General features: G+C 40.8%; 1 protein-coding gene across 8 annotated transcripts in view; it reads right to left on the reverse strand.

Moving 5' to 3' along the window:
- Positions 1 to 15,307, reverse strand: part of LOC132391588 (E3 ubiquitin-protein ligase MARCHF8-like) — a 534,862-nt gene that overhangs the window by 295,789 nt on the left and 223,766 nt on the right. For 5 of the 8 annotated variants that reach the window (XM_059964968.1, XM_059964969.1, XM_059964967.1 and 2 more), the window contains one exon: positions 12,178 to 12,361. In XM_059964968.1, coding sequence (XP_059820951.1) covers positions 12,178 to 12,276 — 99 coding nt within the window. In that variant the 5' untranslated portion in view covers positions 12,277 to 12,361. Of the gene's footprint in view, positions 1 to 5,292; positions 8,837 to 12,177; positions 12,577 to 12,690; positions 12,705 to 15,307 lie in introns of those variants that run through there. The other 3 variants (XM_059964973.1, XM_059964976.1, XM_059964974.1) reach the window with 3 other exon arrangements.

Here is a 15,307-nt window from a genome sequence, read left to right on the forward strand (position 1 = left end):
AAAATACAAAAGCAGGGATGTGATGCTGAGGCTTTACAAGGCACTGGAGAGACCTCATCTTGAATATTGTGAACAGTTTTGGGCTCCTACCTAAGAAAAGAAGTGCTGGCATTAGAGAGGATTTAGAGGTGGTTCACAAGGATAATTCTGGGAATGAAGGGGTTATCATATGAGTAACATTTGATATCTCTGGGTCTGTACTCACTAGAATTTATAAGGATGAGAGGGGATCTCGTTGAAACCTTTCAAATGTTGAAAGGCCTAGACAGAGTCAATGTGGACAGGATGTTTCCCTTTAAACAGATGTGGAGAAATTTCTTTAGCCAGAGGGTGGTGAATTTGTTACCACAGGCAGATCTGGAGTCTCGGCTGCTGGGTGTATTTAAGGCAGAGGTTGATAGGTTTTTGATTGGACATGGCATCAAAGATTACAGGGAGAAGGCCAAGGTATGAGCCTGAGGAGGGGAAAAATGGATTAGCCATGATTAAATGGTGGAGTAGACTTGATGGGCCTAATGGCACTCCTATGTCTTCTGGTCTTGTGGTTTTATGCTATTAGTCAACCAATTCTCAGCCCATGCCAGCATATATACCCAAATTCCATCTGCTTTAATTTTATACATTAATGTTTTAAGTTGGGCCTGACTGAAAGTGGGTTCTGTAACGATTAGCACGATTCAGCATGTTGGACTTTGGAGCTCAATTCCAGCACAGTCTTTAAGGAGTTTGTATGTTCTTCCCATTATCCCTGTGATCATGTGGATTTCCTCCAGGTGCTCTAGTTTCCTTCCACAATCCAAGGTTAATTGAGCATTGTAAATATGTAAATATAGTAAATATGGTTAGCGATGCTTCCAGTAAGATGACAGTGTCCTCAGATGCAGTGGCTTCTGCGGGGCCATCTAAAGGTATTGTCTTTTTTAAAACATTTTTTATGATAGGAAGGACATTAAGATCTTAAAGTACTGCAGGTCTGTTCCTTCAGTGAGTTGCTCATTGGTGGAGAAAGTAAAGGAGCTGGACTTGGTGTGGACCATAATGCTGCCTGCGACAGTGAAGTGCCGGTGCATGAAAGAGGTGTGCACCCTAACAGCAAGAGATTATCTTAGTCATTTTCCTTGTGATTGGAAGAGCCTATGGATATCTGTGGTGTGGAATGCTGTAAGTCCATTCATCGGTCTGTGGCTGATCAGTGGTGACGGACGGCGGAGGAATTACATGGTCTTGGTCGTAGTTTGGTCTAGGCCTCAAGCCTGCTTGCTTTCAGTCACTCAGGGGGAGTCACTGGAGTGCCAGAGGCAGTGTGGTGCAGTGTCCATGCTGCCCCCCCACCCTCCCCCCATAGCATTTGCTCATCAGAAGACAAGCCGTATTGTGTTTGACTTCAGACTGCTGCAACGTTCATGGACTCGGGTTCTATATTCTTTCGTCCGACTGTATTTTACTTATAGTACTGTTTATGTGCTACTGTGTGACAGTCAGTACTGTGTTTTGCTCCTTGGGCCCAGAGTAATGATGTTTTTTTTGGCTCTATTCATGGTATTTCATGAATGGTTGAATGACAATTAACCTTGAACTCAAACTGAAATAGTTGGTTTGCTGGGTGGCACGGCTCATTGGGACAAAAGGGCCTGTTCCATGCTGTATCTCAGAGAGATATAAAACATCTGTTGAAAGTCCAAATATACATTAGTTTGTTCCCCATATTTTATTATACTAATTAAATCCTCAGACTGCAGTAGTTTTGATTTCCCTTTCATACACAGATGTTGAATTTGTCTATTCTTATTAATACTTTACAAGTGTTCTACTATTGCAGTGTTTTGAGATAATTTCAGTATTCTCCTCAGTACTTATAAAAACATTCTCCTTCTCTCTCTTTCCCTTTAGTAAGTCTTTTTGTTCCACCCTCTCCCCACCACCCACCACCTGCTGAATTGTAAACTTCTCCAAATTCTCAGGCCTGTTTCTTATTCCAGGAATCCTCCCTGGATCTAACACTATTCCTAATTTTCTTCATAAGCCTGTTTGAGTTCTCTTTCCCCTGATTATTTTATGCCAGACATGAATGAATAATTAATATATTTATGTATATATTCTTTGAATTTATGTATATGTTGACACCACTCTCCATTTCCTGTCTGTCAATCAATTCCTGATCCACCTCATTACATTGCCCCAATCCCATTAGTTGGTTTCACACACTAATAAACATTGTCTATTCATTGTCAAAGCATTTTGTAAAGTTCCCCAATCTATCCATGCCAGTTCATTCCTCAAAATGCTATTGTTTTCTTTGTTCAGATTCAGAAACTTAGTTTCAGGTTTCATAAAACTACTGAATAATTCACCGAACTTTTAATTTTTTTGCTGTGCATCAATCATGGAACTGAGTTTCAGATTACAGTACAGCACACAAAGGTTACCACTCCAACACGTCAAGGCCAAAATGTCCTACTTTAGTCTCATGTGACCACAAGACCTTCTTCCACATCTTTAAAGTATCTAAATGATGCTTTGTGAAGTCTTTACAGGCAAGGTTATATATTTTTGTGGCATGTGTGGCATAAATCTAATACTGTGCATAAACCAAGTAGCACCATCCCTACCATAAAGTACGTGGAGATAGCATCGTGCCAAGGGGATGCTTTTCATTAGCAGGGAATGGAGATCTGGTCAGGATTGATGGGAAGATGAATGGTGCCAACTACAGAGATCCTGAATAAAAACATGCTAGTCTCTGCCAGAAAACTTAAACTGGGGAGGAGGTTCATCTTTCAGAAAGACAACGACCCAAAGCACACTGCCAGAGCAACCATGGAGTGGCTTTAAATGTAGAAAACTGATGTCCTTGATGTTTGGCAAGAGCTCAAGATTGCTGTCCATCACTGCTCCACAACAAACCTGGCACAGCTTAAGCAATTTTGCAAGGAGGAATAGACAAATCTTACTCCATGTTGTGCAAAGCTGATGGAGTCTTACCTAAAAAATCTATTGGCTGTAATAGCTGTGAGAGGTAATTCAACTAAGTACTGGGCAAAGGGGTATGAATACTTTTGAAGTGCTGACATATCACTTTTTGAATTGCTAGTTTTTCATGCTTCCCCTCTACAATTTGGGCTCTACTGTGAAAAAAGGTGCATATTCTCAGTTAAATTGATCAAAGTCCCTGGTTGCAATACTCATGTGAACAAAAGGTTGGGGGCGGAATACTTTTTTAAGGCACTATATTTAATGAGACTGGTAACTCATGAATAGCCAATTACTTTGATCTTTTATCCCTTAAAGTCATAACAGATTTTCTCCTTATGAAATCTTGAAACAAGATCTTGTTCATGTTTAAACTCTACAGAATAGACAGTTTGATTACAGGAGGAAATGCCACTTTGCAGCTATATAAAGACTCCAAACTAAAAGCAACTGAAGCACATTTAAAATTACTGAGAATCTACTGCACGGAAAAATACAAGCAGTTCAACAAATCAGGGAACTTATGCTCCACAGATCTTGCTTTACCTTATTACATCACAGCCTTGTATCAACAAATCAAATATATGACATGACACCCAAAATAAGATTTTTCAAAGGGGATTTGGTACAATTGTCTGGTATTCCTACAAAAGCAAAAGCCAGAGTGGACTTCCTTGTACTGCAATTATACTGCTTGTTTTACACCATTTTAATGTGACTCATAGACACTGAAATACAAAAATTATGAGCTACAGGAATAGGAAGATCTGGATAGGAAATTGCAAGTACTGATATACAGGAATTTTCCAGAAGTTAACTCCAAGACGTATTTCAGTTTCTTTTCAAGATTTTTTATCTGAGAGTCTGTGACAAGCTGGACAAGCAAGTCTGTGGCACAAAGCTATAACTCAGTTAATAGAGACAGCTAATTACAAAGCAAAGGCTATAAGACGGGGCACAGGGGAGGCTGTGATGGTCGAGTTCAGAGCAGGTCAGCTTGCTGACCTAGTTGGTAAGTAGTTCTTCACTCCCAGGATCACAAAATGTGTTGTAAAGATACAAACCTCATGTATCCAACTCTCCAGCCCTTTCTATTGATCCAAATATATTCACATCAAGTCCATACAAAAATGAAGGCTCACACTTTGCTTAAAAGTTTCTAGTGATGGAGCTGCCTCCTGATGTTAAGTTGGTTTCCGCCCTTCCATCCTTTCATCTCTTTAATTTTTGGTTGTGGGCAGACATGAATTGGATTAAGTTCAGCCACTTTTGGAGATTAAAGCTCCATCTAAACTGTTCATGCGGTTTCTGCCTCCGTGATTTAGTAAAGTCTCATCAATCTTCTACACTAGGTGCTGTTGTAGACTTCAAGATAACTGCAACTTGTGCCCATAGTCAACATTTGACACTTTAAAACTGAATCATTTAAGAAGAACTCTCAAGGTATCTGTCTGACCATCTTTGAACTTTCAATAATCCTTAATTCCTTTCAAAGTTCATAACTCAAGCAGAGATCATGGTCTTAAAACTATTCTGTGCAGCCTTTAGTATAACTACATCAATGCCAAGCCATTCATTTATTTAATATAACATAACATAGTACAGTACAGGCCTTTGGTCCACAATTTTGTGCTGACTCCTTAACTTAATGCAAGATCAATCTAACTCTTCCCTCAGACAGCTTCCTCCAATTTCCTTTGATTCATGTTATAAAATTGAACTATCCATCCTTGATTGGTTACAAGACATTCCACATGAGTACTTATGAGATTATCCTTTCTCTTTAACTTCCTTACTTTGTCATAGTTGTCATAAACACAAGAGATTCTGCAGAAGCACCAACAAAGGGGAATGCTGGGAGGGGAGAGGAGGGGAGGGGAAGAGGTGGAGGTTATGGAGGATGATCATTTGAATATGGAGGCTGATAATCTTAAGCAACACACACACACACAAAATGGTGGAGGAATTCAGCAAGTCAGGCAGCATCTATGAAGCGGAACAGAGTGTTTTGGGCTGACATTGCTCATTGGGACTGAAAAGGAAGGAGGCAGAAGTCAGGATAAGAAGGTGAGGGAGCTGAAGGAGCAAAGTGTTATGCGGAGGAGAAAAGGGCTGAAGAAGAAGGAATATGATAGTAGAATTAACAACCTATATTTTTTCTCTCATCCTTTTCCTCTCATCCAGAGCAAGAATATGGTTACCCCTTGTCCCCATTTTCCATCCCATCAGCCTCCATATTCAACTGATCATCCTCTGCTACCTCAGCAAGAAGAGACCCCTTCCCCCCCCCCCCCCCCCAGTATTCTCTCTGCGGCTCTCCAGTATACTTTTCCACTCACTGATCACTCCCCTTTTCATTGCACTTTTCCACTTAACCCAGGAAGCAGAACAGCTGCTCTTTTATCACTTCCCTTCCCACAATTCAGAGGCACGATCAGATCATCTAGATTAAACAGCAATTTTTGTGCATTGCCATTGGTGCTCACAAAGCGGTCTCTTCTATACTGCAGAAATCAAGAACAGATTAGGTGACTACTTTGCAGAACACTTCTATTCAGTTTGCAAAAGGCTCCTTACAATTCCAGTCGACTAAGACTTTAAGTCTCTTTTCCAGTCCTATCTGACCCTTCTGTCTCAAGCCTAATCAATAATCCGGTGAAACCCAAAATAAACCTGAGGAACAGCTTCATATCTTTCAACTTGGAACATTACAGGCTTTAACACGCAACAATTTCAGGCAACCAGATTTTCCAATTTGTGTCAAAATTGATCACCTCTGATGTAAGTTATTCTAGCTGTAACTGTAACTTGTTTTCTCCATGGTTCCTGCCTGATTAAGTATTTCTAAGATTTGTTTTTATTTCTGGTTTTCAAAAACTTAACTGTACATACTAGTTCTACCATTGTTATTTTCTTATTCATTTCCTTTCATTTAAAATTCTCCATGTAGATCGGCAGGGATCAACATGTATTCACCACACCCTCTCAGATAACACTAACAAAATATGGACCATCCGCATCAGTGCTTCTGAGGTCTCATTTTCTCTTTGTTCATTGCTGCCATATAGTTAACAGTGGCAGATCGGAGAACAGAAGTGACTGTTCTTTCAGCAAGTGAACATCAAAAAAGGAAAACTTCATTGGGGTTTTGGCGATTGAACAGCGGACAATCAGAGAGCAGGATTCAAGGGCAAGTGCAAATTAAAATAAAGCAGGGGCAAGCAGAGTGGCCTTTGTTGGAGTGCCACATTATTAGAGTGGACAGTGTTAGAGTGGGGACTTTGAGGCTTTAGCTCTTCAAGGCTTCAGTGAGGTGAGGCTTCAGGTGAGAGAAGAAGAAAAGACATAAGTAGAGTTTTTTCAATTTATTTATTGTTTCCTTCTTTATAATTGTACAGTTAGAGCAGTAGGGAATTGAGACAGTATAGTTAAAGGTTCCTCTTGTAGGATGTGGGAAGTCAGGGAGGCCCCCACTGTCCCTGACGACATCAGCTGCAATCAAGTGCAGAAGAAGTCCATGTTAACACTCCACATTAAGGAGCTGGAGCTGGAACTGGATGAACTCCAGATCATTCAGAATGCTGAGAGGGTGATAGACAGGACATATAGAGAGGTTGTTATACCCAAAGTACAGGACACAGGAAACTGGGTGACAGTCAGGAGGGTGAAAGGAGCTAAACAGCCAGTGCAGAGTACCCCTGTGGTCACCTTCCTCAGCAACAGATATACTTGGGGGTGAAGACCCAGCAGAGGAAAATCACAACAGTCAGGTCTCTGTTACTGAATCTGGCTCTGTGGCTCAGAAGGGAAGAGGGGAAGAAGAGGCGAGCCCTGGTGATAGGAGATTCATTAGTCAAGGGAATGGAAAGGAGGTTCTGTGGATGAGAATGAGATTCCTGGATGACATGTTGCTTCCCGGGTGCCAGGGTCAGGGACATCTTGGCTCAAGTCCTCCGCATTCTTAAGTGGGAGGGTGAGCAACTGAAGGTTGTTGTCCATGCAGGCATGGATGACATAGATAGAAGGAGGGATGAGATTCTGCAAAGTGAGTTCAGGGAGTTAGGTGTTAAGTTATCGGGCAGGACTTCCATGGCTGTGATCTTAGGAATGCTACTCATGCCATAGGCTAACGAGGCCAGAAGTAGAAAGATCATACAGTTTAACAAGTGGCTAAGGAGTTGGTGTAGGAGGGAGGCCTTTGGATCTGCTAATGAGGCCAGAAGTAGGAAGATCATACAGTTTAACAAGTGGCTAAGGAGTTGGTGTAGGAGGGAGGCCTTTGGATCTGCTAATGAGGCCAGAAGTAGGAAGATCATACAGTTTAACAAGTGGCTAAGGAGTTGGTGTAGGAGGGAGGCCTTTGGATCTGCTAATGAGGCCAGAAGTAGGAAGATCATACAGTTTAACAAGTGGCTAAGGAGTTGGTGTAGGAGGGAGGCCTTTGGATCTGCTAATGAGGCCAGAAGTAGGAAGATCATACAGTTTAACAAGTGGCTAAGGAGTTGGTGTAGGAGGGAGGCCTTTGGATCTGCTAATGAGGCCAGAAGTAGGAAGATCATACAGTTTAACAAGTGGCTAAGGAGTTGGTGTAGGAGGGAGGCCTTTGGATCTGCTAATGAGGCCAGAAGTAGGAAGATCATACAGTTTAACAAGTGGCTAAGGAGTTGGTGTAAGAGGGAGGCCTTTGGATCTGCTAATGAGGCCAGAAGTAGGAAGATCATACAGTTTAACAAGTGGCTAAGGAGTTGGTGTAGGAGGGAGGCCTTTGGATCTGCTAATGAGGCCAGAAGTAGGAAGATCATACAGTTTAACAAGTGGCTAAGGAGTTGGTGTAGGAGGGAGGCCTTTGGATCTGCTAATGAGGCCAGAAGTAGGAAGATCATACAGTTTAACAAGTGGCTAAGGAGTTGGTGTAGGAGGGAGGCCTTTGGATCTGCTAATGAGGCCAGAAGTAGGAAGATCATACAGTTTAACAAGTGGCTAAGGAGTTGGTGTAGGAGGGAGGCCTTTGGATCTGCTAATGAGGCCAGAAGTAGGAAGATCATACAGTTTAACAAGTGGCTAAGGAGTTGGTGTAGGAGGGAGGCCTTTGGATCTGCTAATGAGGCCAGAAGTAGGAAGATCATACATTTTAACAAGTGGCTAAGGAGTTGGTGTAGGAGGAAGGCCTTTGGATCTGCTAATGAGGCCAGAAGTAGGAAGATCATACATTTTAACAAGTGGCTAAGGAGTTGGTGTAGGAGGGAGGCCTTTGGATTTTTTGACCATTGGGTTTTCTCCCACAGAAAGTAGGAGCTTGGTGTTGCATGGGGCATTTAAACTAAAGTTGCAAGGGGAGGGAACGAGAGTGCCAGATCAGTTAGGAGAGGTTGTGGAGACAGACGTTGTTAAGATCTCAAAGTCAGGAAGCAAAAGGTTGAGCATGGTGGGACTAATGTTCTGAGTTGTGCACATTTCAATGCAAAACATATTATAGCAATGTCACAACCACGGATATGCACATGTCAGCTAATTATTATTTCATTGTGATAGTATTTAACTCCATTCATTCCATCATAGTATTTGTCGAGACTTGGACAGGTTGACTTTGCTTTGCTGACTTTGCTGCCAGGTTGCATTCCACCTTGCCTGAGAAATTGGACGGTCGAGTCATTGACTCTGTGGACCAGCGGTATTCGTTTAATTCTCAGTTGTTCTTTTCAGCCGCTGTGTAGGCTTCATTTTCCATTTGAGAGTTTTAGTCAACGGCCCTGTTTGGTTCTGGTGTTTATCGTTTTCTTTTCCCTTTAACACTGTTCATATTAAAGTCTGTGAACTATCGACCTGCTTCAGTGTCTCTCACTCCACATTTGGGCCATATCCGAACCTGGTGACATGTAAAGGCAGATAAGCTCGGGACATGAATCAACACATGGAATTACAATATTGTAGCCATAAGTGAGACTTGGTTGCAGGAGGGACAGGATTGGCAGCTCAGTATTGCAGGTTCTGTTGTTTTCGATGTGATCAGAGCGGGAGGGATTAAAGGAGGAGGGGTGGCACTACCAGATAGGGAAATATCACAGGTAGGTGATTGTAAGTTTCCATATATTGATTGGAACTCCCATACTGTAGAAAGACTAGACGGGGTAGAATTTGCAAATGTGTTCAGGAGACACTGCTCAGGTTTCCAGCCAGGTACAGGTATCAATTTTAACACACATTTCGATGGCTAACTCTGCCATTTTCATCAGGGATGATGCTTAGGGATGTCTAGTCCAGTGGTATATATAACCCCTGTCATCCATTGGGTAGTCCTCATCCAATCAGGTTTCTGCTGTCCCACCTTCTTTATGATTGAATTCCAGTTCTTACATTGAGCAAGACCTTCATCTTTGTTAAAATTCCTTTTCTCTAGTTTTATTTCAATGTCTGCTTTTACAAAGCAGCCCCAAAAACCACTGGCATGGCACAGTAGTTTTGTGCCATGAAAGTCAATCCTATGGCCATTGACAATGCCGTGTTCTGCTACCGCTGATTTTTCTGGGTAACCCAAACGGATACACTTCCTGTGCTCCTTGATGCAGGTTTCCACTTTGAGCCAGAGAAGAGTTTATTCATCAAATGTGCCAGGAAGGCACAATTTCCATTTTCCATGTTCTGGAGAGCTTCCTTAATCAGTACATAGAAGTCCCAGTGAGAGCGAGTGCAATACTTGATTTCCTATTAGGGAACGAGACAGGGCAGGGGACAGAAGTTTGTGTTGGGGAACACTTTGTATATCGTGATCATAATGTCATTAGTTTCAAGGTAATTATGAAAAAGAAGTCATCTAGTCCTCAGGTTGAGATTCTAAATTGAAGAAAGGCAAATTTTGATGCTATCAGAAAGGATCTGGCAAGTGTGGATTGGGACAGGCTGGTTTCTGGCAAAGGCGTACTTGGTAAGTGGGAGGCCTCCACAAGTGAAATTTTGAGAGTACGATGCTTGAATGTGCCTACCAAAATAAAAGGCAAGGATCACAGGTTTAGGAACCTTGGTTTTCAAGAGATATTAAAGCCCTGGTTAAGGAAAAAAAGGAGCAGGTATAGGCAGGTGGATACAAATGAGGTAGTTGAGGAGTACAAGAAATTCAAGACAACCTTTAAGAACAAAATCAGGAGGGCTAAAAGAAGGCATGAGGATGCTCCAGCAAACAAGGTGAAGAAGAATACTAAGGTCTTTTACAGATATGTTAAGAACAAAAGAGTAAGCAACAAAATTGGTCCTCTGGAAGATCAAAATGGTAATCAATGCAAGAAGCCAAAAGAAATGGGGGAGATCTTAAATAGATCTTTGCACCTCTATTATTATAGGGTGATGAGCCTGACATCAGTAGAGGGTATGTTACTGTAAGGTATTCTAAGAGACCAAATATATGAGTATTTGGATAGACAGGGACTGACTAAGGATAGTCAACATGACTTTATGCATTATAGGTCACGTCTAACCAGTCTTTTAGAGTTTATCAAGGATGTTACCGGGAAAGTTGATGATGCAAGCCAGTGGACTTCAGCAAAGCATTTGACAAGATCCCACATAGGAAGTTGGACAAAAAGACTCAGTCATTTGACATTCAAGATGAGGTAGTAAATTGGATTAGACAATGGCTTTGCGGGAGAAGTAGAGTGGAGTAGATGATTGTCTAACTGACTGGAGGTCTGTGCATAGTGGAGTGCCACAGGGATTGGTGCTGGATCCATTGTTGTTTGTCATCTATTTCAATGATCTGGCTGATAATGTGGTTTATAGGATCAGCAAAATTGTGGATGACACCGAGATTTGGGTGTGGTACACAGCAAGGCACACTATCAAAGCAACCAGGGTTGGTCTTATATAGTGAGTGACAGGGCACTGAGCAGTGCAGTAGAACAAAGGGATCTGGGAATACAGGCCCATAATTCATTGAAAGTGTTATCACAGATAGATAGGGTCATAAAGAAAAGCTTTTGGTATATTGGAATGCGAGGATCAAAGTATTGTCTACTGGTGTTGTCTACTATATTGACTACTATATTATGTTCAAGTTGTATAAGATGTTGTTGAGGACTAATTTGGAGTACTGTGTGCAATTTTGGTCACCTACCTACAAAAAAGACGTAAATAAGATTGAAAGAGTACAGAGATTATTTACAAGACTGTTGCCTGGTCTAGAGGACCCGAGTTATAAGGAAAGATTCAATAGATTAGGACTGTATTCCTTAGCATGTAAAATATTGAGGGGAGATTTGATAGAGGTATACAAAATTATGAAGGGTATAGATAGGGTAAATGCAAGCAGGTTTTCCACTGGCATTGGGTGAGGTCAGGGGTAAAGGTGAAAGGTGAAATATTTAAGAGGAACATGAGGGGAACCTTTCTCATTCAGAGGGTGGTGAGAGTGAGAAACGAGCTGTCATCACAAGTGGTGCATGTGATCTTAAATACAACATTTAAGAGAATTTTGGACAGGTGTAAGATGGGAGGCATATTTGAGGCCTGTGTTGCGGGAGCAGGCCAATGGGACTAGGCAGTTTAAATGGTTTGGTATGGACTGGATGGGCTAAAGGGCCTGCTGCTCTGCTGTAGTTTTCTATGACTCTATAAACACAAGAGTTTCTGCTGCAAATCTTGAGCAACACATACCCAATTATGGAGGAACTCAGCAAGCTAGGCAGGGTCTCCACCCAAACATCAACGTTCTCTTGTACTCCTCACCCTTCCTGCTCCCTCTAGTTTAGAATTATGCCTGTTTTCGCACTTTGAGTTTTAAAGAATGGTGAAGAGCCTGAAATGTTAATTCTACTGCTTCCTCCACAGATGCTGCCATGACCTCTTGAATAGTCCTAGTTGTTTTTTTGCTTTTATTTCAGTTATCCAGCATGTGTTTTTGCTTTGTTTTCCAATAATCATGGGCCCACTTTGTAATTTCTGTGAAATGCTGTGTCTGCCTCCGGCCGGGGAACAGTGCAAGTAGACAGAACAACTCAATACTGTCTACCTATGGAAACCCAAAAGCAGGTATCCACAAATATAATTGGTGAAAATTTAAACATTACTTGACCTTACTATCCATTGGGTACACAATGGTTAATTATAAGCAGTATGAGTTAATTTCAAATCTTACCATCACAGATTCTAATATGCAGTAAGCAAAATGAACTATCAAGTTGAACCATCCAAAATAATTAGTTTAACACTTAATCTTACCTCCATATCCTTGTTCTTCTCTTTGTTTCTGCCTGTTGAGCTCCTTCCATTACTAGAGGTTTCCCTTGCTGGGACAACTGAGATCTGCTGCAGTGGCATGTTACTGCTGAGTGATAGATACCAGGTTTGATGGATGCTTTATAACCACAGCGGAATCATCTGCATGATTGTTCTCATCTCATTTCTGTAAATAAACCAAATATAGCTGGATATAACATACTGTTCTCCACACATTGAAGGGTATACAGAGATGCCCCACAATTACTTCACTTCCAGCATTTTACACACGAGACACAATATTCAGCAAAGCTCAAATTCCCGAATTCTATCCAAATGGAGCTGAACTTGGCTCAAGTTATAAATCAACCATTCAGCCACAAGAGTCCCACAGTGCATTTTATATGCCAATTCAATTTCTATGGCTTCTACTAACTGCCATGGAAACAGAGGGAAACTAGGTCTCTCAGGAACCTATTAGAAATGCTTCCGTTAATGGAAAAACAAACCTCCTACATTCTCAGTGGTTGCTGCCGCGCTACTGCTTCCCCCTGAGTTTTCCAAGTGGCTGGAGATGTAACGACACACTAACTAGGTAAATATACAGAAGGCGGAAAGGCAGAAAGACTTAATGTCCTAATATAGAAAAATCCCGTCCTTCTGGAGAAGCACACACAGCTTGTTCACTTGTCCATGCATATAATCAGCTTTAGGTCACGGTGATCAGAATGGCCTGACTGAGCTAAGAAGTGGCACGGAATCTGTGCAAAGTAAAAGGAATCAGAGATAAGCCCTTAAGTACTCATTACCTATGCAGGGCCAACTGAACAAATGTTCACTTAATAAAAATTTAAGTGGCCCTTGATTTTTTTCTGCAATGCAGTGCCAACCGATGACGGATGCCAATATTAACTTCAGACTATTGCATGAACTGCTACATAATCTTTTGCCACTTTATAACCAGCTCTTTCTCCACAGTACTGATCCTATCAGTGTTTCCAGTCCCTTGAAAGCACCCTAGTAGAGATATCTACAACAACCTGCATTTATGTATTGCATTTAGCATAGTGACCTCATTGAAGTAAACAGAATTTGAAATTGGTCAATCTGACTTTGAGATGAAAGATAATGTAGTTTTATTAACTTTAAAAGCTGCATGAAAGGAGGAAAAAGAAGTCAAAGGACCTTGGGAATGGAATAAGATGCCAACCATGAAAATATACAAGAGGGGTGAAATGGAGGAATACAGAGCTAGAGGAGATTACCAACTCAGAGTCAGTTGAGATGATGGAGAAGCATAAAAATACAGAGAAGAATTTTATACTTGACATATTGCCTTTGAGGAAACATATCTGTAACCCTGAAGTCTTTATGAATTTATAACTTATGAATAGTAATTTGACAAAATTGAACCTGTGTGATCCCAAAGTGCTTTGCTGTTTTACTGATGTGTTTGGATGGGAAGCTTGCAAGGGTATGTGATTTATAACAGGGAGAGTTTTTACATTACATGATTGAAAGCAGAGGAAAAACAAGTTGCAGATTTTGATGGAGAAGCCTCAAAGACAAACGTGCTCATTAAAGACAAATGCGACTCGTTCAACAAATGCGAGATAAAGCACAAATGCAATTAAGGGATGGGATAACATCAAGGGTATGAAGTTGACTAATTACTGGACTTTGTATAATTATAAAAAAGATTGAAGCTATTTACTGAGTTAATGTATGGAGATAGACTTCCCTTGTAAATAATAAAAGAGCATAAAATTTGATCTACTCTTAATTTGTTGTAATTTGTTACTGTTTATTTAGAAGGCTAGATGAATGATACATGACACTTTCCTAAGAACCAGTTTCATAAGTTCATTGAATCATAGAGTCATACAGCACCAGAACTAACCCTTTGGCCCACCACACACACTTGACTGGCAGCTTTAAATGCCATGGGAATTCAATTACTCATCTAGGTACGTCTTAAAATGTTGAGAGTGTGCCTGCCTCCATCCCCAATGAGAGCCAGAAGTAAAGGGATAAAGAGTAAGCCTATTCGCATTTGTAAGTAAAAGGATTAGAAGACCACAAACTAACAACAGGTAGAATGTCAGACAGCAGACAAGAGTGTATTGAAATAATCAAATCCAGAGGTAAGAAAAACACAAGTAAATAGAAATGAAAATGGATGTGGATGAGGTTGTTGTCCTTTAGTGGTAGATCAATTGTCTCTTGTAAGTACACACCCTCTCCAGGTTAAGAATGTCTGAATAATGGACACTCGTACTTATGAACAAGTTCCTGTAAATATTATTAAATTCAAATCAGAAACAGGCTTGAAATAAAACCCGCTTACATGTAACTTCCCTAGAGTAATCACACTTTGTCTCCAAAGAACACAGGCTCCCTCTTCTTTGAGAGGCTCTTGGGAGACTTGCACTGGGAAATGATGCCAATCACGTCTATGGATAATTTCGTAAAGGTACCCTAACAAGCAACTTAACATAAATTAATACGACAAGCCCATTGAAACCAGTCATTGAACATTGTACATTCTGATTCTCTACCATTGTAACTAGACAGGGGAAGACAACGTTCAGATTTTGGTCCTGAATAACAACATCGATTTCAGTACAGTGGAGGTGTAGTTGTCAAATCTAGCAACTTTGTAGTTTTTTTCTGACGTTGCCAAAAATGGGAAATAAAAAATGAAGGGAGCCAATCAGAGAAGAATAATCGCCCACATCATTCCTGGGTTATGAAAGGGTTAGACATCTATAAAGAATAAAACCCTTTCATAACCCAGGGATGATGTGGGCCATTATTCTTCTCTGATTGGCTCCCTTCATTTTTTATTTCCCATTAAATAGTGGCTTACCTTCAATCATTCTATCAACTGCTGGAAACTTGGAAACTAGCATTGAATTGGATTCTTTGTTCTTGTTCTTTGTATCACTAACTTCATCCCCTCAAGGTTTTGAGTTATTGTCAGTCCACATTCTTCAATAACTCTGACAGTACATTGAATTCTAATAAAATAATAAGGAAATTATTCAGTAAAATTAAATAATTCAGCAGCTCCTTTCAAGGAATAGTTCATTGCAAATATCTGTTTAAACTGGTAATTGATTATTCAACTGAG

The sequence above is a fragment of the Hypanus sabinus genome, chromosome 3 (genome assembly GCF_030144855.1).
Source record: "Hypanus sabinus isolate sHypSab1 chromosome 3, sHypSab1.hap1, whole genome shotgun sequence".
Classification (NCBI taxonomy): domain Eukaryota; kingdom Metazoa; phylum Chordata; class Chondrichthyes; order Myliobatiformes; family Dasyatidae; genus Hypanus; species Hypanus sabinus.